This window comes from Odocoileus virginianus, chromosome 2, assembly GCF_023699985.2.
Source record: "Odocoileus virginianus isolate 20LAN1187 ecotype Illinois chromosome 2, Ovbor_1.2, whole genome shotgun sequence".
NCBI lineage: Eukaryota > Metazoa > Chordata > Mammalia > Artiodactyla > Cervidae > Odocoileus > Odocoileus virginianus.
In genome coordinates, this window is record NC_069675.1 from 42,566,602 (window position 1) to 42,591,737 (window position 25,136).

Here is a 25,136-nt window from a genome sequence, read left to right on the forward strand (position 1 = left end):
CAAAGCAGTTTAACCCATAGCTTAATGTGGCAGGGGCTTTTCAGAACCTAAAACCTAAGAAAAAAATTCAGTAGGGGCAACAAAAACTAAACATGCGTTGTCTGAGGCAAGTTAACTTTGGAAACAGAAAACTCCTAAGCTCCTCAGTTACGAAGGTCTGGGGGTTTGCAATCCTTCCAGCTCTGTCAGATTACATACAGAAGTTGCTCTGCCTTCCTCTGTGAAATCCATTTCAGTAACAAAGAACCTTCGAAGCCACCCCGACCCCCACCAAGCCACCATCCACAAACCTCACCCCTAAAGAGCAGAGAAAAACTCCTCTGAAACGCGTCCTAAGAAGCCAAAGGGATGCACGTCTCCACCGCCGGCAGCTCTACCATTACCGGTAGCGGACTCAGGACTGAAACCCGCCGGGCTCACGCTGCCCATCCCCGTCCCCGCGGCTCCACTCACCTGAGCGCCTCCTCCCGCGGCCCCGGGAGCCGCAGGCTGTCCGGCCGGTCCCTCCTCCGGCGGTAGAGCCCCGACTGCGAGAGCTCTTTCAGCTGTAAGGCCGTCATGCTCCCGACCCTCCAGGGCCCGCCCCCGACCCCCGATCGCGACCCTCGGAGCGCGGCACCGACGGAGACCTGAGACCGTCCCGTCCCACGCGCACACCTGGCCCAGGGAGAGGCCTGGGGCGGCGGCGCCCTGCCCGGCGCTTCCTGCTTCCCCGACGCACCCCCTCCCTGGGCCGGGCTTATCTTCGCCTGCACCTGGGGGCGGGGGGGAACCTGGTGCTCACGTGTTGACCAACAGGCAAAGCCTGGCGGCGGTGAGCCATCACAACGGCGCCGGCATGAATCCTACCAGCATCGTTCTGATCAAAACCGGCTGAAAAGTCCCTGAAAGGTAGCGACTAGAGGAGGGGCCTGCCCTGTTCTCCTGCCCTGTTCAATTAGCCAGGAAACCCACCAACACTTCACAGGCAGCTGTCGGTGTCAAGAAGTGCCTGGTCATCAGGAGCTCCTAGGGACATTTTCCTTAGGAAAAGGAAAAAAAAGAAAGGCTCAGTTCTCAAGACAGCAGCTAGTTCCTCCCTCTCCACTGAACTCTAAATCCTCTTTAGAAAGGAAGGAAGTGCCTTCTTTCCTCCCCCATTAAATGTTACTCAAAAATTCATAACTGAAACGAAAGTGGTTTCTTCTACCAACCCCCATCTGGGGATTGTCTCAACCCAGGATCGCCTGGGGTCCCCTCACCTCAGATGCCCACAGTCTACCCAGAACTGTCCTGGGTACCCTGGAGCCCTGCACGTTTGACCCCAAGTCAGGAGGGCAGGTCTGGTTCCTGGGGTGAAGAGTGTAGGTGGGTGTCTGCAGAATGGGGGACAGACAATAGGGACACGTCCTTGTCATCCAGCCCCACAGGACGCCAGCAAGACAGCAGGCAGCTCTGACTCAGCCTCTTCTCAGGACAGGTCACTCCAGATCTCAGCCAGCAGCCTGGCTTTGTGGTTCCGGCAGTTTCTGTCTGTGTCAGCATCTTTTTGCCAGGATCTCCTCCAGGCTGAGAGCAGAATGGCTCTGAAAGCTCTTTTCACTCCAAGCATCAAAGGGTTAACATACTCCCCTCTCTAGAAGGACATGTATTGTGAATCCAAGGATTGGGGCATCCCATGGAAGCAGGGTCTCTTCTTGGTCTCACTCCTTCACTCTGCACCGCAGCCCTGGCTTCCCTGGGGCTGCAACCCTGGTCCCACCACCCACTGGAAACATGACTTTCTACAGTTGCCATCAAAATGCAATATCCAGTTTTAAAGAAGATGAATTGGGGAAATTAGTAATATTGTTGTGTGTGTGTTAGTCACTCAGTCGTGTCCGACTCTTTGTGACTCCATGCACTGTAGCCCACCAGGCTTTTCTGTCCATGGATTCTCAAGGCAAGAATAGTGGAGCGGGTTGCTATTCCCTTCTCCAGGGGATCTTCCAGACCCAGGGATGGAACCTGGGTCTCCCACACTGCAGGCTGATTCTTTATAGTCTGAGCCACCAGGGAAGCCCAAGTAATATTGTTACCACTCTGGATTTAATTAGTGATGAAAGGTAAAAACAATGAAGTGACAGATGTAGCTCTTCCTCTCTCTGGAAGGAGACACAGAAGCTGGTAATGAATGGGAGCCTTGGCCTTGAGCAGAGCAGCAGAAGACAGCTGTATACCTTCTAGACTTTAACTGTCCTGCTCATTCAAAATATATGAGAAAAATATAGAAGATTTACCTTTTGTACAAAGATACCTCTCATACAAAGCTCTAGAATCCTTCTAAGACCAAAAAAAAAAAAAAAAAAAACAGAAAAGTTGAAAGTTTACAGTAATAGAAACCTCAAATCAGGATTCCTAAACTGTCTAATTCTTATAGTTTTCATCATGACAGGTGAAAAATGCAGAGAAACAATCTTTTCTTTTTTTTTTTAATTGTAAGCGTCAAAACAGGTAAGATGCCTGATGAACAAAACACAATTACTGTGGCCACTGCAGACACAGAACCCTCAACATAGGATTATAACATAGTTATATGTATCTATAAGAAAATGTAAATAAGAGAGCTTGATTTTGTTTTTTGTTCATGGTGTTTTCTTTTTTTTTGTTTTAAACTTTTTATTTTGTATTGGGGTATAGCCAGTTAATAATGTTGTAATAGTTTCATGTGAACAGTGAAGGGACTCAGCCATACATATACATGTATCCATTCTCCCCCAAACTCCCCTCCCATCCAGGCTGGCATATAACATTGAGCAGAGTTCCCCATGCTGTCCTTGTCGGTTACCCATTTCAAATACAGCAGTGTGCACATGTCCATCCCAAATTCCCTAACTGTCTCTTCCCTCCTCCTCAACCATAAATCGGTTCTCTAAGTCTGTGAGTCTCTGTTACAGAGCTTGATTTCTAAGAGACCTCTTAAAGGATCTAGGCAGCCCACTGACAAGGAAAAAGGGCTTGGAAACTAGTAAAGCTGACAAGACAGGAAACACCTACTGCGTAGGATGAATCCTGTAGGTGATGAGTCTAAGGTTAAAAGGATGTGAACAGGAAAAAAAAAAATGTGTAAAACAAACCGAAACAATTTATGCCCTTTGACTTTTAAAATAGCTGTGCTGACAAATAGAAATTTCAGTAAACTGATGCTAATATACGCTACCAACTGGGTAAAATTAAATCCCGAGGTTTTGGGCAAAGGTCTTTTGACCACTGTCATCTTACGGACATCAGACTGTGAGAGACAGGGCTGTCCCCCTGCCCCAAGTTCACCGGGACCTGCAGTGCAGGGTGTGCAGTGGGGGTGACCTACCCCCAACAAAGGTTCCCGCGTGGGAGGTGGGGGGGGGGATTGCACAAGGAGGCAGGGACAAGGACATCTCCCGTCCCCAGGCTCCCTCCTTTCAAGCTTTTCCACAGAAAGTTGTCAGCTGGGCCTGGGTGGAGATCAGGGCTATTTAAAAAGAGTTTTAAATTTCAAAGGACTGTCTAAGCATCTGGTACTGAGGGAGGCCATGTGGGTGTCTACACCAGAAGTTCATTTCTCAGAGTAGGGCAGTGCTCCCACCTGATGAAGCTCCCGGGCTCCCTGCCCCCACCTTTACTGCCCACCAGCTGTCAAGAAGCTGAAGGTTCACAAACACGCCGCCGAGGGGCACCTCCCAACTCCCACCAGAGGGGCGGCTGCTCTGTGAACCTGCCCGCCCACCCGCCGGGCTCTCCTGGGACCTGATGGCTCTCTCTTCTGTCAGTTTATTCTCTTGGATGAAATGACTAAACAGGAAGGTCCAGGGAGCGTTGCACCAGGCCTTGCTCTGTGGGTTGACCTCTGACCTTGGGCCCCACCTTTCAGGGGTCATGGACCATCTGTGAGTCTGATAAAGGTCAGTGCACCTCAGCAATGACTGTGAGCACAACACTGCCTCCACCTCAGGGCATAGGCAGGGGACTTACAGGGACCCCCGTGCCTTGGGTGGGGGAGCCCTGAGCTCAGCCGCGGCCAGACTCCGGTTCAGGGGAGTTCCTGCTGCCCTCCTCAACTTTTCCCCACCTCCCAGTTCATCTCTGCCTCTGGCCTCACCCTCCTCCTCTCTGTCCTCCACATTTGTGGGAGTTCTTCCCAAACATAAACTCAAAGGTCGTGGGAAACCCTGCAGCGCCCCCTACCTGGCCAATCCCCGCTCAGTATCACCGCAGGGGTCCCTCTCACAGGGGGCTTTGGGACGAGGGGCTCCACCCTGCCCGCCACCAGATACCAGCCCTCCCAGAGAAGCTGTACAGCCTGTCTCTGGTCGACAAGGCCAGGTAACTGTGCAGCAGGCATTTCCTAAGTTCTCTTAGTTGCTTTAGTTGTCCGACCAACTGATTCCGAGAGACTCGTAGGTTTATGATGATGCTGAGCTTGAGACGAATACCCTGGAGCTTTGAAACTCCTAACCCTAACCCTGTTTTCCTTCTGCATTTAACATGTGGCGTTACCTAAGTGAGAATCATAAAGGCACATCCCTTCCACGATTTCGGGAAATGCTACTTTCCTTGAAGAATCCCTGACACTGTGTATTTGCAGGGCTGTGCACCTCCCATGAGCATGAACACTTTCTTTCGGGATAAAAACTACACCACCAGCTCTGGTCTTCCCTTTCAGCTGAGTCAGCGAGGTTCTCAGTGTACCTGCTCCATGCACTCCCTTCAGGCAGTGAGGAGTGAAGACAGCTGGTTAAATCCTCTGCCCCGAAGATGGGCTGCCAGCATCCCACATGGCAGGCTCCTTGGAGGAGGGGGCTGAGGCTGCACAGGCTTCCCGGCCAGCAATGGGTGGGCCCCACATCAGGCCCGCTCCCCAGACTAGGGGCCTCAGGCTGCAGACGCCTGAGCAGCTGGATGCTGCCAGGCCATTAATCTCCTCGTATGATGAGAGAAGAATTTTGTTTTGCAACCAGTCTGAACTCAGTGGAAACAAGTCCTTTTCAGCTTACATTTTACCACATGAGTAATCACCTTTGAGGGAAGCAAAGTCTCCCTGATAGAGCAGAGCAGTCCTCTCTCTCCGTCCATACTCCCTCCCCACCAGACACTGGTTTCCTCCTCATCCATGAAGGCTCAGACCCCACATTTCTCATGAGCAGGTTCAAACTCAAGTCAAGTAGAGCAGAGTGTGAGAGGGCTGAATCCACCATCCAGAAAAGAAGTCACCAAAACCACGGTCCCTAACCTGCTTGCCAGTCCCTCTGAAAGTGCCCCTCCTCTTGGGGAGCCTCGATGAAAGTCATCCATCAGAAACAGAGGGGGCGGGGGTGAGATTAGAGAGTCAGGTAGGGGTGGGGGCAGGTGGGGGGTTGCCTCTCAAAGGTCTCTTTATCCTAAGAGCCTGGGAACCACAGGGGCCTGAGAAGATCAAACTTGTTTTGCAAAGACCCCTCTCACAGACTTGGGAGCCGGGAGGCCTAGCCTTCAGAGGAGAGACTGGGGGGAGGGCATTTAGGGAGAGGAGGGGGTGAGGGGGGTGACGGACGGACAGGGAGTCCGGGCTGCACCCCTTCTGCCTCAATCCTGCCCGTGGAAAGCCAGCATTTAAATCCACTTTGAATCTAAGATTTTCAAAAAGGATTACAAATGACACAGACAGTCGTGTCCACGTGGTGCTGCCTGAGGAGCTGATGGAAGTACTGCTCACAGCTCACGGCCCATCCAGCGTTCATCCCGGTCCCATCAGCCATGGATCATCACTACCCTCGCTGTGCAGAAGAGGTGACCAAGTGTCAAAGCAGGTCAGTGTCCGGACAAGCACAGCCACCAAGGGGGCATGTGGAGCAACACTTGGCTCTGCTGCTGCCCCTAGGCCCAAGCTCGCACCCACCGGTCAGCAGGACGTCTGCCCTGAGTCTCCCAGGTGGACAAGCCCACCTAGGAGCTCCAGGGACACACAGTGAGGGGCCTAGGGGGAATTGCGCCCAAATGTTCCTCGAAGGCACATGGATTACTCTAAACTAAAGGTGCTTAAGAACACGGACACTGTGACCCCTCCTCCATCCCCCGATGCAGAAGCTGAACCTCCATAAAGGATGCGCTTATCAGTGGAGACAGAGAACCTGAACAAACCCTCGGCCTGTTTAGGGGACCAACCCCGGGCCAAGCTGCTTAGACTCTTCACTAGTTGAGCATCCAAAGCCTGCGCTTCTTTGTTCTGTCACATGTGCATGGCATGCATGCTAAGTCGCTTCAGTCCTGTCTGACTGTACAACCCTACGGACTACAGCCTGCCAGGCTCTTCTGTCCATGGGATTCTCCAGGAAAGAATATTGGAATGGGTTGCCATGCCCTTCTCCAGGCGATTTTCCTGACCCAGGGATTGAACCCGGGTCTCCTGCACTGCAGGCAGATTCTTTACCATCTGGGCTTGCCTGGTGGCTCAGCTGGTAAAGAATCCACCTGTAATGTGGGAGACCTGGGTTCGATCCCTAGGTTGGGAAGATCCCCTGGAGAAGGGAAAGGCTACCCACTCCAGTATTCTTGCCTGGAGAATTCCATGGACTGTATAGTCCATTGGGTTGCAAAGAGTCGGACACAACTGAGTGACTTTCACTTTCACTTTCTTTACCATCTGAGCCACTAGGTAAGCCCCTCTTTGTCCTGGCAACTCTTCTCAAATTTGTTTCTTTGTCTAACCAGTATAAAAACCACCTTCTCCAGCCATATCTTGGGTCCCACTTCTGTGAGACCTCCGTGCGCAGGAATTAAGACTTGTCTCCTCTTCTCCTGTTCATCTGTCTTGTGTCAGTTTTACTATCAGTCCAGAGAGAAGAACTCCAGTGGGGTGGGAGGGTGTCTCCTCGCCACTGCGGGTGCAGAAGCCCTGAGGACAACCCCAGACTAAACACAGGCTGGAGAGACTGAACCACATCCCTACCCCATCCCCCAGCCCACCAGCCCAAGTTCCTTCCCTGGAGCCAGGACCCCGCTCGACCTGGATGAATGTGGTGGACGGGTACGGAGAGTTCGAAAGGAGACCGCGGCCACTGACGCGAACCTTCCTCCTACAGTTTCAGGAGCAAAAGCCAGTGGACAGAGTCAGACGTGAACCTTTGATGTCACTGGATTCCTGGACTGCTTGGAGACCGTCCCCCTTCAGGGTATGGTGATGACTCAGGCTTCCAAGAGTTCAGGGGAAAAGGCAAAGATTCTAAAGAAAACAAGTTTTCTCAAGACCAAGTGTGTTGTTGAACAGAACAGGGGACTGAGGGGGGGGCCCCACACCCCCAGCTCCTGGTCTGCAAGCCCTCTATCGACAGCCTCCTCAATGTCTGTCAACAGAAAAGTGGATGTAACATGTTGTGAGTTCTTCACGCAATGCCACACAGCTAGAGAAGAGAGTGAAAGTGAAGTGAGAGTCAGTCATGTCCGACTCTTTGCAACCCCATGGACTATACAGTCCGTGGAATTCTCCAGGCCAGAATACTGGAGTGGGTAGCCTTTCCCTTTTCCAGGGAATCTTCCCAACCCAGGGATCGAACCCAGGTCTCCCACATTGCGGGTGGATTCTTTACCAGCTGGGCCACTAGGGAAGTCCAAGAATACTGGAGTGGGTTGCCATTCCCTTCTCCAGGGGATCTTCTCAACCCAGGAACTGAATCAGGGTCTCCTGCATTGCAGGCGGATTCTTTACCAGCTGAGCTACCAGGGAATCCCAGAGAAGAGAGATAGCTCACTAAAGCTTCACAGATACCCATGAATAAACCTAAGAACAAGGCTGAGAGAAAAGCCCAATTTGCATAGTAACACAGATGATACACATTACATAAAATCTGAAACAAAATAAACAAGGACTTTCCTGAAGGTCCAGTGGTGTAGACCCCCTGCTTCCATTGCAGGAGGCATGCGTGGCTTTGATCCCTGGTTGGGGAAGGTTCTTCATGAAAAAGAATAAATAATCCTATGCAATGCTGGCCACCTGATGTGAAGAGCAGATTCACTGGAAAAGACCCTGATGCTGGGAAAGATTGAAGGCAGGAGAAGGGGACAACAGAGGATGAGATGGTTGAATGGCATCACTAACTCAATGGACATGAGTTTGAGCAAGCTCTGGAAGATGGTGAAGGACAGGGAAGCCTGGAATGCTGCAGTCCATGGGTTGCAAAGAATCGGACATGACTGAGCGACAGAACAATTATATGCACTGTTAAGATTACACAAGTGTTTAATAAAAGGATAAACAAGAGCTTAGTTTCCTCCTGGGGGAAAAGTAGGAGGGAAAATCATCAGTAAAGTGCACCCAGTGATTCAGTTGTATTTGTAACACTTTATTTAAGGCGGGTGATAGGTATTTGGAGGCTCCTATTTAATTCTCTGTGTGTATGTGTGCATGCACATGCACACTGTCGTATCTGACTCTGTGACTGCTCCACTGGGAAGCATTACATTCTACATTTTCATTAAAAGAAAAAAAAAAGAAAGAATGAAGATGCAGAGCACCCTTCTCTTGAAACAGGTTTGTAAACCAACAGGTTTTGAAGCACCACTTCTGCCACCATGTGGCTCCTTGAGGTATTACATGCACACGATTTTCAGAAAATGCAAGTCTGAAAAGGGGCATTTTTAGTTCATTCTCAGGTGCAGCGTCACAGCACAGTAACCCACAGTGAAAGCCCAAGTGTCCACCACTCTGCATGTAACCAATGCTAGAAGCCTGTTTGACCAATTGTGAATGGTGCTTGATGACAGCACAGAAAGCATGACACGATGCAAACAAAGGAAACTGGACCCCCACCTTAGACCACGCACAAAGATTAACTCAGTGTGGATTACGGACTGACACATAAGACCTGAAACTGTAAACTCCCAGGAGAAATCAGAAAGGAAAAGCAACTTGACATCCGTCTTGGCAATGATTTTCTTCATGTGACCACCAAGAATGCAAGCCACCAAAGCAAAGTCAGCAAGTGGGACTGCATCAAACTGAAAAGCCTCTCTGTCCAGCAAAAGAAACAATAAAAAATGAAAACATAATGTACAGATGAGAGAAGAAATTTTCAAATCACATGTCACATAGGGGTTAATACCCAAGATGTATATTAAAAAAATGCATACAGCTCAAAAGCAAAAAGACAAAAACAAAAAACCAAACATTTTCCCAAAGACTTACAGATGACCAACAGGTACACAGAAAATGCTCCACATCACTACTCATCAGGAAAATGCAAATCAAACTACAATGAAATGTCACCTCACACCTGTCAGTAACGCTTTTATGAAAAAGGCAAGAAACAACATATGTTGAAAAGGATGTGGGGGGAAAACGGAACCCTCAGGCTCGGTGTGTGGGAATGTCAGTGTGGGCAGCCACTGTTGAATAGAGTAGGGAGGTTCCTCAGAGAACTAAAAATAGAGCTACCGTGTCACCCAGCAATCCCACGCCCGGCTGTATACTGGAAGGAAATGAAATCATGATCTCAGAGACAGCTTTGTGCTCTCGTGCTTACTGCAGCACCGCTCACGACAACGGCACAGAAACAACCTAAGGGTGCGTGGCTGGATGAACAGATAAAGAAAATTTCTCTCTCTCACACACACAGGCACGCACACACACACACACAGAGGAAAGTGTCTCAACCATAAAAAAGGACATCCTGCCATTTGCAAAAACATGGATGGACTGCTAGGGTATCACACGAAGTGAAATCAGACAGAGAGAGACAAGTACTATGTGATCGCACCTACACATGGAACCAAACAACACTGAACCCACAGAAGCAGCAGAAGGGTGATGCCAGGGACTGGGCCAGGGTGGGGGAGGGGAGACGCTGGTCGGAGGATGTAGAGCTGAGTTCCAGTTACGAGATGAATCAGCTTCGGGGATGTGCTGTCCAGCATGGTGACAATAATTAACAATATTGTATATGCGAAAGGCCTTTCACGAGAAGACATTTTATGTTCTCACCACAACAAAATGGTAATTATGTGTGGTCGTGGGTGGGTTAATTAACCTTACTGTGGTAAACATGTTGGAAAACTATATACGTGTCTCAAATCATTACATGATACACCTTAAAGTCACATGAAGTTACATGTCAATTACATCTCAAGAAAGCTGGAAAAAAGCGAAAAATTTAAAAACATTATGCTATGAAGCCCAGTGAAAGGTGATGTAGAAAGTTACTGGACATGAACTGTAGGGGGAAAAAGGATGAATGTAAGATACATCCGAGATAGGAAGGTTAAATTAGTCATAACACCAGCAAAACCAGGTGAGATGGGCTGGTGTCCAGACACAATCACCCTGGTAGGTGAGTGGGGGACCTGTGTGTAGACTCCAAACCCAGGAGCGAAGAAGCAGGAAGAAGAAACCGTGAGCAGACACTGGTCCACAGTGTGAGGCTGACGTGCAGAACCTGATGCTTATCACAGCAGATGTTACCAGACATCAGCACCTCTCTTCTGAATACCCAGGTCAGAGAGAGACAAACCTAGAGCATGCACACGGCGGTCTTGACTAGATGTATAGAAACAGGTCCTCGAGTGAGACTGACTGTGTGCACTCAAGCACTAACTTGGTGAAGGGAGCAGACCACTGGCTTAACTACATTCTGTTCACTCTGTGGGGTGGGGTGTGTGATGACTGTACAGGGGTGCTTGCCCTGCCCCTTATTCCGGCTGCACCCCACAGCTGACCGCCGGGCCTGTGCGGGCTCAGCCCCTCCAGTGGGATCAGGACTCAGCATCCAGTTGAGACTCATAAGATGGGGAAATGGACAAACAATGGGATCCCACTAAAAAGGAACGACATAAATTAGCCACCCGCCCAAACACACAAACACAAACCTTCCCATAGGTGAGCACAGGACTGACTGCCATGTGCTGGGCTCGATTCAGATCACCCCACATCCCACAGATATCCCCCCTCCTCCTCCCACTCCCACCAAGGTCAGCTCCCACGTGCTCTGACAAGTCTCCAGTTTTCCTTCCAGAACAGGAAGGAAGGAAGTTTGCAAGTTCACGGTCATCACGAGTCCACTCATGAGGATGGTGACCAAGTGAGGACTAGTTTGATATAACTGAAGTACATTATTATCTGGTCACTGCCACAGAACTGGATTTAACTTGAGAGGATCTGAATGCAGTGATGTCTAAAATCTAACATCAAACAGAGTCTTCATGACTGCTAACCTCCACAGCAGACTCTTTCTTTCTTTCTTTTTTTCTGGCAGCACCATGAGGCTTCTGGGATCTCAGCCCGCCAGTTGGGGAGCAAACCCCAGACCCTGGCAGCGAGAGCACCGAGTCCTAACCACTGAACCAAAAAGGTCAGTATGACTATTTCAGGCTCTGAGGGCCCTATGCCTCTGTTGTGACTTTTCACTACTCCCCATGGCTCCAGGCAGCCCTGGATGACAGCAAACAGACGCTGGGTTGCGTCCCAAGACTGATGTTCAAATATCATGTAATTTTCACACCTTCATTTTTTTCAGATATTAAAAGCTGTCAAAACCATTCTTGGCTCACAGGCTGTGGCTAGGCTTGGGCTGCAGACTGAACCACATCTGATAAACACATATAGAACACCATTTACTGTATAACCGTGAGAAAACAGATTTTTCTTTATAAGATGCTAACTCCTTAAGCAACATATCGGACAGCAGGTTCCCAAAGTGAATGCTCCAAAGACCCCCAATCACAGCCTTCACAAGGACGAGTGCTGGGTTTACAACAACAAGAAGACAGACCCCCAGCTTCCATGGTGCCGGCAGCAGCACAAATGATAGAGTCAAGACAGAGTCTGACCCAAACACATCTGCCCAGCCCAGCTGGGGCAGCACTCCCGCTGGGACGCCCCACACAGAGAGGAAGACCACAGCTGCTGGAGTCAAGAGGAACAGGACTGTGGGACTCAGGAAACAGACACACCCTTCTCTTCCCAAATCGGTCATGTCCGACATTCAGGATTTCATCCTCTGAAAAATTCCAAACAGGTGTTTCAGCATCACTGACCTCCACTTGATGCCCACTGTCCAGCTGTCCACCTTCACTCTCTCCTTTAAGATTTTTTTTTTTTTGATGTGGACCATTTTTAAAGTCTTTATTGAATTTGTTACAATATCATTTCTATTCTCTGTTTTGGTTTTTGGCCAAGAGGCATGTGGGATCTCAGCTGCCTGACCAGGGACTGAACCGCATGCCCTGCACTGGGAGGTGAAGCCTTAGCCACGGGGCCACCAGGGAAGTAAGTCCTCTTCACTCTCTGCTCCTCCTTGATTTTCCCTCCTCCCAGCTGATAAGAAGTCATACATGTCCTTCAATTCTATTAAAGTTGTGATAAGGAAAAAAAAATCTGACAAACCACTTTACAAGATTAAAGGTTAAAGCTAGAATACCCCCAGAACATCTTCCCCTGACAGCTACCTTCATCATTCTGGCAACATGGAAATATCACCCACAGAGAGAGACACTCTTCAGCAGGAAGCTTTCTTTGCCCCTCAGATCACATCTAAGATTTGCCTGGTGAAAAGTCCACTTGTAAACAAGTACATTCGTTGAGAGTAGACATTTACTTTAGTTCAATGATATACTGGAAAGCTGACTGGTTGGGCGGTCTACAGCAGCTTCCTACACACCGGTCCTAATGGTAAGACGTGAGCCCTGCAGGGGTTAGGCGGGGTCAGAGGTGACCGGCAAAGCCTGACACGGGGCAGGAACTCACAGCTGGTAGTTATCATTATAAACGGGACACTGAAGAACAAGCTGAGGATTTAGTGTGAGGACATGTGGGAGAAGTCTTTTAAGAGAAAAGCATTCCTAGTGGCTTTTTTTTTTTTGCAATGTGGGATCTTGGTTCTCCCACCAGGGATCGGATCCATTTCCCCTGCACTGGGAGCGCAGGGTCTGAACCACTGGCCCACCAGTGAAGTCCCCAGAGAACCACGTTTCTCTTTGCAAATGGAAAAGGGGAAAGAAAGAAAACGAACACAAGGAAATTCTCCTGGTTTGTGGCGGTGGACAGAGGGGTTGTGTACTTCCCTATTTCACATACACACACGGCTGTGTGTTTTCCCATTTCTCACATAGACACACACACAGAGGGCTGTGTGTTTCCCTATTTCTCACACATACACACCCACACACAGAGGGCTGTGTGTCCCTGTTTCACACACACACAGACACGTACCACACACTCACATACACATACACCACACACACATATACCCTGACACACACACATACATACACACAAACACACACACACACCACTGCTGGAAAGGACCAAACTTGGCCAAACTTGGTAGATTGGCAGGTTATTCAATTGTCAAGAATTCACAATATTTTAACTGTCCTATTTAACACAAGGCTTCTATAAAAACCTCAGATATACAGTCACCATTACAATCAGGAGTTGTGTGCTGCGGGGTGGGGATGACTCCTCTGTGTTATCAGAACACGTTTGTGCACATGCTTCTGTGCACTTTGCTACAAAGGTCTGCACACCGCAGAGCCTCAAGGTGGTCTGTGCCCAGGAAGTCAAGTTTAGACCATGATGACCCATCCACCTGCTCCAAGAACCTCTGGGCTTTTTTCTCACATCCTCGTCATGTCCTCATTGGGTGCACCTTCACTAGGGATGCGGGACAGGACACTGAAACCATGCACTTGTTACATAATCATCTCACACCAAGCTAAGCCCTCTCGAGGGCCGCTACCCCCACCTCATTTCCACAGCACGTAGTCACCTCCACATGACCTGACCACTGATGAAACCACCTAACCTAACCACACAGAACACTCACCTGTGCCGCTAACAGCACTGCCCACATCTTTTGGGGTTTGGCAGCGTACCACTGTGAGATCTCAAGGCTGAAAGAAGGGGCTGACAGAGCCAGACTGATGATGGGGGCAGGAGGGCGTCTCCTGCCTCAACATACGACCCCCAGCCTCTCCAGAAAGACTCAACTGTGGACCCCATAGTCTGGGACATAACGCTGTGCCATGCAAGCTCAGTCGTGTCTGACTCTCTCTGACCCTATGGACTGTAGCCCACCAGGCTCCTCTGTCCATGGGATTTCCCAGGCAAGCATACTGGAGTGGGTTGCCATTTCCTCCTCCACGGGATGTTCCCAACCCAGGGATCGAACCCACATCTCCTGTGTCTCCTGCATTGCAGGCAGATTCTTAACTTGCTGAGCCATCACGGAAGCCCCATATGGGATGGATTAAAGAGGTTGAATTTAAGAATCATTTCCTGGGCTTAGAAATTGAGGTTCAGGAAGATTCATAAATCTCCCCCCCCAAACAAGCCAAAATACCTGAAGTAAGGGGGCTGTGCTCTGGCCACAGTGTCAGTTAACTTTAATTAAGACAAGTGTTTCTATGTCCTGGCCACAGAGGACGGTCACTAACGAGAAGCATGTGCACAGTTAAAAAGTATTTTATAAAAAGGGAAAGTAAGCGGCATTGAAAACCCTCATCTTTGCAGAGAATTGCTGAAATACACAATTATTTTTAAAGCTATATTTGAGGTTACACTGAAAACTAGCATTAAATAATAATTTTTTTGCTCTTTTTTCCTATCACATAGATTATTTTCATCAGTTTATTTATGAACAGGAAAAAATGAGGCTCTTTTTTTCAAAGAGCCTAACAAAATGATGTATTTTGCAGAAATAGAAAAACCCATTTTAAAAGTCACAGGAACCTCAAGGAACGCGCCCCTCGCCCGAAGCCAAAACGTCTTGAAAAAGATGAAGTCTGAGGTCTCATACTTCCTGATTTAAAAACGTACTACAAACTTCCACTAATGTAAACAGTGCAGTGCTGACAAGAGTTCAGACACACAGACCAATGGAAGAGAACTCAGGGCTGGTAATAAACCCTCCACATACAGTCAAGAAAATTAGAAATACCAAGGGAACATTTCATGCAAAGATGGGCTCAATAAAGGACAGAAATGGTATGGACCTAACAGACGCAGAAGATATTAAGAAGAGGTGGCAAGAAAACACAGAAGAACTGTACAAAAAAGATCTTCATGACTCAGATAATCAACGATGGTGTGATCACTCACCTAGAGCCAGACATCCTGGAATGTGAAGTCAAGTGGGCCTTAGAAAGCATCACCATGAACAAAGTTAGTGGAGGTGATGGAATTCCAGTTGAGCTATTTCAAATCCTGGAAGATAATGCTGTGAAAGTGCTGCACTCAATATGCCAGCAAGTTTGGAAAACTCAGCAGTGGTCACAGGACTGGAAAAGGTCAGCTTTCATTCCAATCCCAAAGAAAGGCAATGCCAAAGAATGCTCAAACTACCGCACAATTGCACTCATCTCACACGCTATTAAAGTAATGCTCAAAATTCTCCAAGCCAGGCTTCAGCAATACGTGAAGTGAGAACTTCCAGATGTTCAAGTTGGTTTTAGAAAAGGAAGAGGAACCAGAGATCAATATGCCAACATCTGCTGGATCATCAAAAAAGCAAGAGAGTCCCAGAAAAACATCTACTTCTGCTTTATTGACTATGCCAAAGCCTTTGACTGTGTGGATCACAATAAACTGTGGAAAATTCTGAAAGAGATGGGAATACCAGACCATCTGACGTGTCTCTTGAGAAACCTGTATGCAGGTCAGGAAGTAACAGTTAGAACTGGACATGGAACAACAGACTGGTTCCAAATAGGAAAAGGAGTACGTCAAGGTTGTATATTGTCACCCTGCTTATTTAACTTCTATGCAGAGTACATCATGAGAAACGCTAGGCTGGAAGAAGCACAAGCTGGAATCAAGATTGCTGGGAGAAATATCAATAACCTCAGATATGCAGACAACACCACCTTTATGGCAGAAAGTGAAGAGGAACTAAAAAACCTCTTGATGAAAGTGAAGGAGGAGAGTGAAAAAGTTGGCTTGAAGCTCAACATTCAGAAAACTAAGATCATGGCATCTGGTCCCATCACTTCATGGCAAATGGATGGGGAAACAGTGGGAAACGTGTCAGACTTTATTTTTTTGGCCTCCAAAATCACTGCAGATGGTGATTGCAGCCATGAAATTAAAAGACGCTTACTCCTTGGAAGGAAAGTTATGACCAACCTAGATAGTACATTAAAAAGCAGAGACATTACTTTGCCAACAAAGGTCCGTCTAGTCAAGGCTCTGGTTTTTCCAGTGGTTATGTATGGGTGTGAGAGTTGGACTGTGAAGAAAGCTGACTGCCAAAGAATTGATGCTTTTGAACTGTGGTGCTGGAGAAGACTCTTGAGAGTCCCTTGGACTGCAAGGAGATCCAACCAGTCCATCCTAAAGGAGATCAGTCCTGGGTGTTCATTGGAAGGACTGATGTTGAAGTTGAAACTCCAGTACTTTGGCCACGTCATGCGAAGAGCTGACTCATTGGAAAAGACCCTGATGCTGGGAGGGATTGGGGGCAGGAGGAGAAGGGGACGACAGAGGATGAGATGGCTGGATGGCATCACCGACTCAATGGACATAGGTTTGCGTAGACTCCGGGAGTTGGTGATGGACAGGGAGACCTGGCATGCTGCAATTCATGGGGTCGCAAGGAGACGGACATGACTGAGCGACTGAACTGAACTGACTGATACAGTCAGATGATTTTCAACAAGTGTGCCAAGACTGCTCAGTGGGAGAAAGTGCAGTCTTTTCAACAAATGGTGGGAAAAACGTACTCAACCATTCATTCAAGCAAAAGAATAAAGCTGGACTCTTAACCTCACGGCATAAACAGAAGCTGACTCCAAACAGCTCAGATAAAACTCTCAGAAGAAAACACAGGAGAAAAACCATAATATTAGATTTTGTTACAATTTACTGGATATGACCCCCCAAAAAAGAGCAACAAAAACAACACCAGGCAGTGGGAACTGTATCAACATTAAACATTTCTGTGTGGCATAGGACACAATCTAGAGTGAAGCAGAACCTAGAGATGGGATAAAGTCTAGGTATACCACATATGTGACAAGGAGCTCATACCTAAAATCTGTAAAGAACTCACACAGCTCAACACAACGACAACAAGTAGATACAGTGAGCACGGCGGGGAAAGACTGAGAGACGAAAGTGAAGCGGGTCAAAGACAACCAAGTAGGCAGAACCACAGGAAGAAAAGGATGAAAGGGAAATTCCGAGAACCTTTAAAAATACTTTCTGCTTTGCTGGAAGAGAAGTCTGCCCTGTCACTTATCTCGCTCCAAGTGGAGTTGAAGTCTGGGAATCCCCATATAAGGGCGCTCACTCAGGGCTGTTTCCGCAGGCACGTCACAGCCCCTGCCCCCCACCCCCACCCATCTGAAAAGGGCATTTAGGAGAGAAGGTCTCTGGCAGCAGCATACACACATATATCACAGGCTGGGGGCTCCATCCTCAATAGCCAGGAGACCTGCCAAGACACGTCATCCTTGCCCAAACACAGTTCAGCATCTGGCGGTTTTCCTGCTCAGTTTTACTGCGGTGGCAGCTGCTGGTGGACACAGAGGCCATGTGGCTGTCATCCCCACAAGCAGCCCTTCAGTCAGGAGCATGCTCACACTGCAGTGATGCCCTGCTCTCTATGGACAGGACTGTCCCGTCTCCGGGGAAGCCTCCTTCCAGCCCAGACTCCCTCCCGGGCTTTGGAGGGGAGCCTCTGTGCTGGGTGAGCCTCGCACCTTGTCTCAGCTCTGCGCGGTCCAGTCGGGCAGCTGCCAGCCAGGCAGCAACTAATCTGAATCGAGACGCGCTTTATGTGTGAAATACACACGGGATTCCTGAGAAATGTAAAATATCTCAGCAACTGTTAACATGATCATAGTGTGGATATAGTCTGGACATGGTTATTGTTTGGCGTTTTGAGTCACATCAAATCTATTACTAAAATTAACTTCATCTGTTCTTTTCTGCATGTGGTTGCTAGAAAATCGTGTAAATGTGGCATGGCTCACTTGATGTATTACAGACAGTTGTCCTAGACAAGATCACAGGCCTGTTACAGAATGAAGAGACGTGGCCCAGAAACCATTTCGAGGACAAGGCGCTGAAAACTCAGGTGCCCCTGTCCAACCTCAGGGAACAGGAGAATTTGAATCCTCTGAGGGTAAGCACACAGTCCAGGGTGGGGTTCGGGGCAGTCTGGCCTGGAACCTGCCCAGGTCTCCTCACCTGCAGGCTGGACTCCTGTCTGTAAAGTGTGTATCAAACTCCCTCCAGGGCTGCGAGTACTATAAACAAAGGAATGTATTTCCACCATCAGCAACACTAAGTGCGTTCTCAATAAACAGACTTGGACACACTTGAGGAGCTGATTCAGCCACCCTGGGGTGAGTCACAGAGCCAGGGAGACATGGGTCCCACCCGGCAGGCAGGCAGACAGGCAGGCAGGCAGGCAGAGAGCCTTCAGAGGTCAGCCCCTCCTAGGGCCCAGCCCACTCCTTCCTCTTAGATCCTCACAAATCATTACAATTAACTTCGAAATTCTGGCAGTGGCTCAGGACTCCTTAGGACTGTTATTAATAACTCACTGCTACTGCTTAAATTTGAATGTTGCTCTGTCCTGACTGTAGCATGGATACATCCTTGGTGGCAGGGCATAGTCAGACACATAATGAATGAGACCTTCACAATGGCCTGAGATATGAGCAAAGTCACACTAAATACAGACTTTCAAGTACTGACCAGGTGAATCAGGACCACAGGGATGAAGAGCAGCTTGTCTAAGCCATCACCTCTGACTGGGCAGCCCGGGCTTCACTTCTGGATGGTTTTTGGAAAAGTCACTTTTATGATCTTCTCGCAGTTGCTGCTGGCACCATGCGGGGCTGGCAGCCCCAAAGACTCGATTCCTTGCTTCAGCAATGTTATTTTCTTATTCTCCACCCAACTTTCCCCAAACACTTGCCATCACTGATTACAGGTGCCAGCCCTTCTGGGGTCCGGCTGAAGGAAGCTTGACAAGCATGCCAGGATCTGATCTCCAGGACCCTTCCCACCATGACAGCAACGCAGGGTCTGGGCAGGGGGAGAAGAGAGGGTGGAGGACGACCCCTGTAGGATCCCCTGCCGTGCCCCTTTGAGGAGGTGGGGGGACAGGCAGGACAGGGAGAGAGGGAAAAGAGGGAAGGAGGCTGAACAAGGAAAAGCAAAAGAAGGAAGATAAAGTCTCTGCAGCAGTGGTTGGGTATGTGGGGCGGGGGGTGGGGTGCTCTGAAGAGGGGAGAAAACATGTGAAAATCTCAGACACTAAACAGAACATGGTTCCTTTCAACCCTGACCTCCTCCAGGAGTTTCAGGTCTTTAAGGAGGCAAGCTCCAAAGATGCAAAGTAAAGTAAAAGCCAAAGCTCAGGAAAACAGCTTGGTGGACCCTCAGAAAGTTCAACAGAGAACTACTATACGCCTTGGCAATCCCACCTCTGGGTCCCCACCCCACGGAACTGAAAGCAGGGACTCAGACGCCCACACCCCCAAGTGCACTCCCACAACAGACAGCAGGTGGGAACTTCCATGGGTCCCTCGACAGGCGAGTGGTGACAAAATGTGGTCCAGCCACACAACGGAGTAACAGCCGCCCTGGAAAGGAAAGACATCCAGATGCACGCCACAGCAGGGTGAGCCTCAAAGTCATACCGCTAAGCGGAAGGGCAGACACCGAGGTCACATGTCACATGACCCACGTGTGGTCATATGTAGTGTGACCCACATGTCACATTCCTTTGATCCACTTGTGTCACGTGTCCCATGAACCACATGTCGCATGAACCACATGTCACATGACCCACGTGTATCATGCGTCATGTGACCCACTTGTGTCATGTTTGCACAACCCGCTTGTGTCACATGTCTCACGATCCACGCATGCCAAGTGTTGTATGTTCCACTCGTGTAAAGTATTGTGTGCCCCCCGTCACATGACCCGTGTGTATGTGTCATGTGACCCACACATGTCACGTGTCATATGACCCACTCGTGTAAGACACACGAGCAAGTTCAGAGGCAGGAAGTGCATGGGAGCCGCTGAGGTGGGGAGCAGGGGTGGGGAGTCAGGGCTTCAGGAACACAGCACCTGACATGCAGAAAGTCCCGTCAGTGGCGAGAGGTGATGGTTGTACAGCATTGTGAATGCAGTTAATGCCACTAAAATTTATACCTTAAAACAGTTCAAAAGGAGAGTTTTTATGTTAGAGAAGTGTTTTACCACAATAAAAATAATTAAATAAAAAAAGATGGGCTGGGACTTCCCTGGTGGTCCAATGGCTAAAACTCTGCACTCCCAATGCAGGGGATGGAGCTAGATCCCTGGTCAGGGAACTAGACAGATTCCTCATGCAGCAATTGAAGATCTGGAGTGCTACAACTAAGACCTGATACAGACAAAAAAAAAAAAAAAAAAAGGTAGGGGCGGGAAACAACATTTGTCAACCACCTAGATCTCACCAAGTACCAAGCTAGAACCCTTCTACATACCTGATCTCAATTAATCCTCCCTATTCATAGATTACACGTTATGATCATTCACAGATGAAGAATCTGCAACTCACATAGTAAGTCACTGGTTCAGAATCACAGAAGTGGCAAAAGTAAGATCTGAACCCAAGTCTGGTCACCATAAAAGCCATGCTCTTCAGCCATACCTCAGTGTTTCAAGGATAACCAGGCCCAGTGAATAAGTCAGTGAGGAAGGCGGCCCTGAGTCAGCCACAAACAGCTGAGCCCAAGGACTCGGCACCACCCCCCACCATGTGCAAGCGAGCTTCCTTCTAGCAGCAAAGGAGCCTCCTTTCAGCACAGGATTAAACCCCATAAGTACACTGCCTAGGGGGTATCCACCTCTTCTCGCCCCCACCAAGATGACTTGGTAAGTCTATTTTTCCATTTTTCATGTTCTAAGTACCTGACCCCCCAACTCTCACCTGGAGGCCTAAAGCACCCAATGCCCCTGTCGATACCACGGGATACTTACAGTGACCCGTGGAACAGAAAGGGACTTCCCAGGTGGCTCAGTGGTAAAGAACTCGCCTGTCAACGCGGGAAACACCAGCGACCTGGGGGTTCAATCCATGGGTAAGGAAGATTCCCTAGAAGAGGAAATGGCAACCCATTCCAGTATTCTTGCCTGGAATAGCCACGGACAGAGGAGCCTGGTGGGCTACAGCCCATGGGGTCGCGAAGAGTCAGACACAACTGAGTGACTTAGCATGCACACATGTGGAACATAAAATACTTTCCTACACATGCCCTCACGTCACCCACCCTTTAACTCTCCTTTAACAAATGGATAACGACAGGCTAACTTGCAGCTAAAATCTGACCGCCACATGGAGGAAGTGAGAGAAGCCGGTTCCCATTTTGCCCTCCTTCTGAGGACGAGTGGATCCTCAACATGTTGTAAGAACTTGGGGGCAAGACCTAATTGAAGATCACTGCAAGACCTCTGCTTTAAAATAATAAAAACACTTTTTTAGAAGTTCCTGTAAAGGTGCTATCTTTTTTTGGGGGGGGACCCTCAGGGCTACTGATATCAAGAAGTTGTCAGTGAGATTTCAGACTCCTCCAGCCACCCTGAGGAGGCCCGGGTCCCCCTGCCCCATCACGGAGCCTTCACTGCAGGATGTCCACGCCCTGGTCCTGCCGCACCATTTCTCTGTCATCTGAGAAACTCTCTCTTTTCAACTTTTTTTTTTCTTTCTTGCCCCTGAAAAAGATAATTCCCTTCTCCTGATCACTGTAACTATCCCATATTTCATGGCTACGTGTGGTTGTATTGTGTATATACGTGTGTGTGTAACATAAATATAAATACATTTATAATAAACTCCCTGATCCACCACCCATCTTATACCACAAGACTATTCCTGAAGATTAGCTGTAAAATGAACAGTTTCATAAACACATTTACATCTCTAAGGAAATTCACAGTGAATCCTGTATAAGGCATGAGATCCTTTTGGGGTGAATAATGACCTCTTAAATGTTTTACAAATGCAGACTTGGTGCCTTATTTTCCTCCAAATTTCTAAACAGTTACTGTTAATGAGTAAGAATAGCTCTCCTAATCCTCACGCTGTTCTTTCTCACCACTGCACGACCAAAGTTCACTAACCACAGTGTTAAACAGTACCCGTTTGCCGGTCGGTTTTAAAACAACAGACAGGATCTGAGTTAAAAATATTTAACATAATAAAATGTCAAAAAGCATTCCTAAGGTATTTTATAGCAAAACTCTGCAGGACCACAAACTGGAGGGCTAAACGTTATCAAGGTTGTTAACAATTTCTCTGCAAACATAAGGAGTAACCTCCCTCACCCACCCTGCTGTGAAACCCATAAAACAGCTGCTTACACACACAGTCCACAGTCACACACACACACACACCCAGGAAGCAAGACCACCTTGCTGCCCTTTGAAGCAGGGAGCAGGCATTAGTATGGCCAAAGGCTACTAGGACCCCTTTCTGCTTCTGGGTTTGCAAGTTTAGACAAACATCTTTTGAGATTTGCTTCCAAATAACTGAGGAAGACAAGTCAAGAGGAAAACAAACCCAGAAGTACAACAGTGCCTTTGTCCAGCCACTCTGGGCCATCCCCTCCATTTCTCTGGAGGCCTTGGGGGTCCTCTTACCTGCACACGCACAGCCCCACCTGTGCAAGGGTGTCCTTACCTGATACTTCCACACTCAGGGACAGGCCCCTCTCTGTGTGTCCACCCTTATTCCACAGGCTTATCAGGCTCGGGAAGCCGGGTTCCCATCACAGCGTGTTATCTTTAAGCTCCTGTTTCCTACACTGAATAGAACTTCCTCATCTCAGCTCCAGGTCCGGTGCCCTGAACTATATTTAAGCCTATGAAGCCACATCGAGGATTCTTCCTGCACGCAGTCAAGCCACGTGACAGTTACATGATAACTCTGTGGTTTGAAGTGAGACGACACCCCTATGTCACAACTCACATCCTGCTGGACTGTTGTACAGACTTTACTGAGTTGCCAAGTTCATCCACACTCACTGCAGGCACTTGTAATGTGCAGGGCAAGGCTGAGAAAAACGAATGACAACGGGTCAGCACAAAAAGAGCCGAGCGCCCTGGGTCTGGACGACACCTTCACGTCTGAGCAGAGCGTCTCTGGGGCTTTACAGAGCAGGTTGAGCAGCTGGTCTTCACTTTGCCTTCCCCGTAAAATAAACCCAGGACTGGGAGGCCGTGCTCCACTGGGCTGGGCAGTGGGAGCAGACCCTGGTGCCCTCGCTGAGTCACTGCTGCGGCTGCCTCATGCCAAGTTTCCACTGAGGAAGAGTAAGGGGTGTCTGCTGGAGTCGAGGGGCATCCTTCCTCCTCCTGATACAACAAGGCTTCCCCGTCCGGATTCACAAGGACACAAGACTAGTCCAGAACTGACTCCTTTATTACAGAGCAGAGTCCTGATGTCTGATTCCTGGTTGTGGTGGTGGTTTAGTTCCTAAGTCATGTCTGATTCTTTTGTGACCCCATGAACTGTAGCCTGCCAGGCTCCTCTGTCCATGTGCCTTCCCAGGCAAGAATACTGAAGTGGATTGCCATTTCCTCCTCCAAGGGATCGTCCCAAACCAAGGATCGAACCCACATCTCCTGCACTGGCAGACGGATTCTTTACCACTGAGCCACCAGGAAAATGAGGCAGATCCAGAACAAGAAAACAACCCATCACCTCCGTTGGTCACCCCAGCATAGAGCCTGAGGAGGGGGGTCAGGGAGGCAAGCAGAAGGTCTCTGTGGGCAGAGGAAGCTCGGAGATTCAGGCTTGGCCCGGAGCCTCACCTGCAGCCCCGACCATCAGGGCTGGTGGATGTCTCATGTCATACGCACACAGTAAACTTCCAGCCAGAATCATCTGGTTTTTGTTCATTCACTCCCTTCTGGGAACTTGGAGGCAGGCTGTCTGTGGGGAGAACCAGGCCCCTGCCCCACTCCTGCTGCAGACACAAACCCTGGGAAGTGGTCACATCTCTCGGGAGGAGAAAGAAAGGGAGGAAGCCTTGGGCATGTGCACGCACACACACATGTGCAAGTGTGTGTGCATGTGCACACACATGCCCGAGTGAGGCGAGGACTGTGTGTCAGACAGAGATTCCAGGAGTCACAAGGCCCCCAGGGCGTGTGTAAACACATACACACACACACATATATATATGCACATGCGCACATGAGGTGAGGACCTTGGGGCAGGCAGAGGTCCCAGGGAGAAGGGCTGCCAAGGCCAGCCCCCTCCAGCAGGTGAGCTCTGCTCCAAGTCACTCTCTGCCCACCAGAGGCTGGGTGCCCTATAAAGGGACCCGCCTTCTCCACTTGCCCACGGTCAGGCTTCTGTTTTCCTTCATAGGCTCCCAGACAGATACAGTGCCATCAGGTTAGTTCCTTCCCACGGAATACCCCTTGAGTGGGATTTTCAGAATACACAGATCTGTAACATGTTCCATGTCCACGCATGGCTTTTCATCTCTGCCTCTGAAAGGCTCTGGGATAATTTGAACCCACTTGTTTTACCCAGTCTATCAAGTGCTACTGAACCTCTCTGTCTTGAGCTTTTTAATTTTTAAAAATGTAGTTGACTGCGCTGGCTCTTGGTTGCGGCACCCAGGGTCTTTGCTGCAGCGTGTAGGATCTAGTTCCCTGACCAGGGGTTGGACTCATGCCCCCTGCATTGGGAATGCAGTCTTAACCACTGGACCACCAGGGATGTCCCACTTCTCCATCTTTAAACACTCTTCTTACATCCTGACTATGAAACACATTATAACCCAAAAGTTCATCATTATTCATCCTTATACATAAACTTTCCCTATGGTCTCTGTCTCACTGGAGAAAACTTTAGTTTACCAATCATCTCTCATTTAAACAAAATAAACCAAAACAAAAACCTTTTCAATAGAGCATCATCACCGACTCAAAGGACATGAGTTTGAGTAAGCTCTGGGAGTTGGTGATGGACAGAGAACACTGGCGTGCTGCAGTCCATGGGGTTGCAAAGAGGGACACAACTGAGCAACTGAACTGAACTGAACTGAACTGACTGTCTTAAAGGCCCTGAGCTTCTGTGAAAGTGTTAGTTGCTCAGCTGTGTCTGACCTTTTGCAGTCTATAGACTGTAGTCCGCCAGGCTCCTCTGTCCATGGAA

General features: G+C 48.9%; 1 protein-coding gene across 5 annotated transcripts in view; it reads right to left on the reverse strand.

Moving 5' to 3' along the window:
* The window catches only part of LIMS1 (LIM zinc finger domain containing 1), an 82,406-nt gene that overhangs the window by 32,325 nt on the left and 24,945 nt on the right, over window positions 1-25,136 (reverse strand). The window contains exon 1 of one of the 5 annotated variants that reach the window (XM_070478980.1): window positions 454-614. The exons of 1 other annotated variant lie outside the window; for it this stretch is intronic. In XM_070478980.1, the coding sequence (XP_070335081.1) occupies window positions 454-560 (107 nt within the window). In that variant the 5' untranslated portion in view covers window positions 561-614. Of the gene's footprint in view, window positions 1-453; window positions 634-954; window positions 1,083-22,646; window positions 22,803-25,136 lie in introns of those variants that run through there. 3 more of the 5 variants (XM_020902433.2, XM_020902432.2, XM_070478973.1) reach the window with 3 other exon arrangements.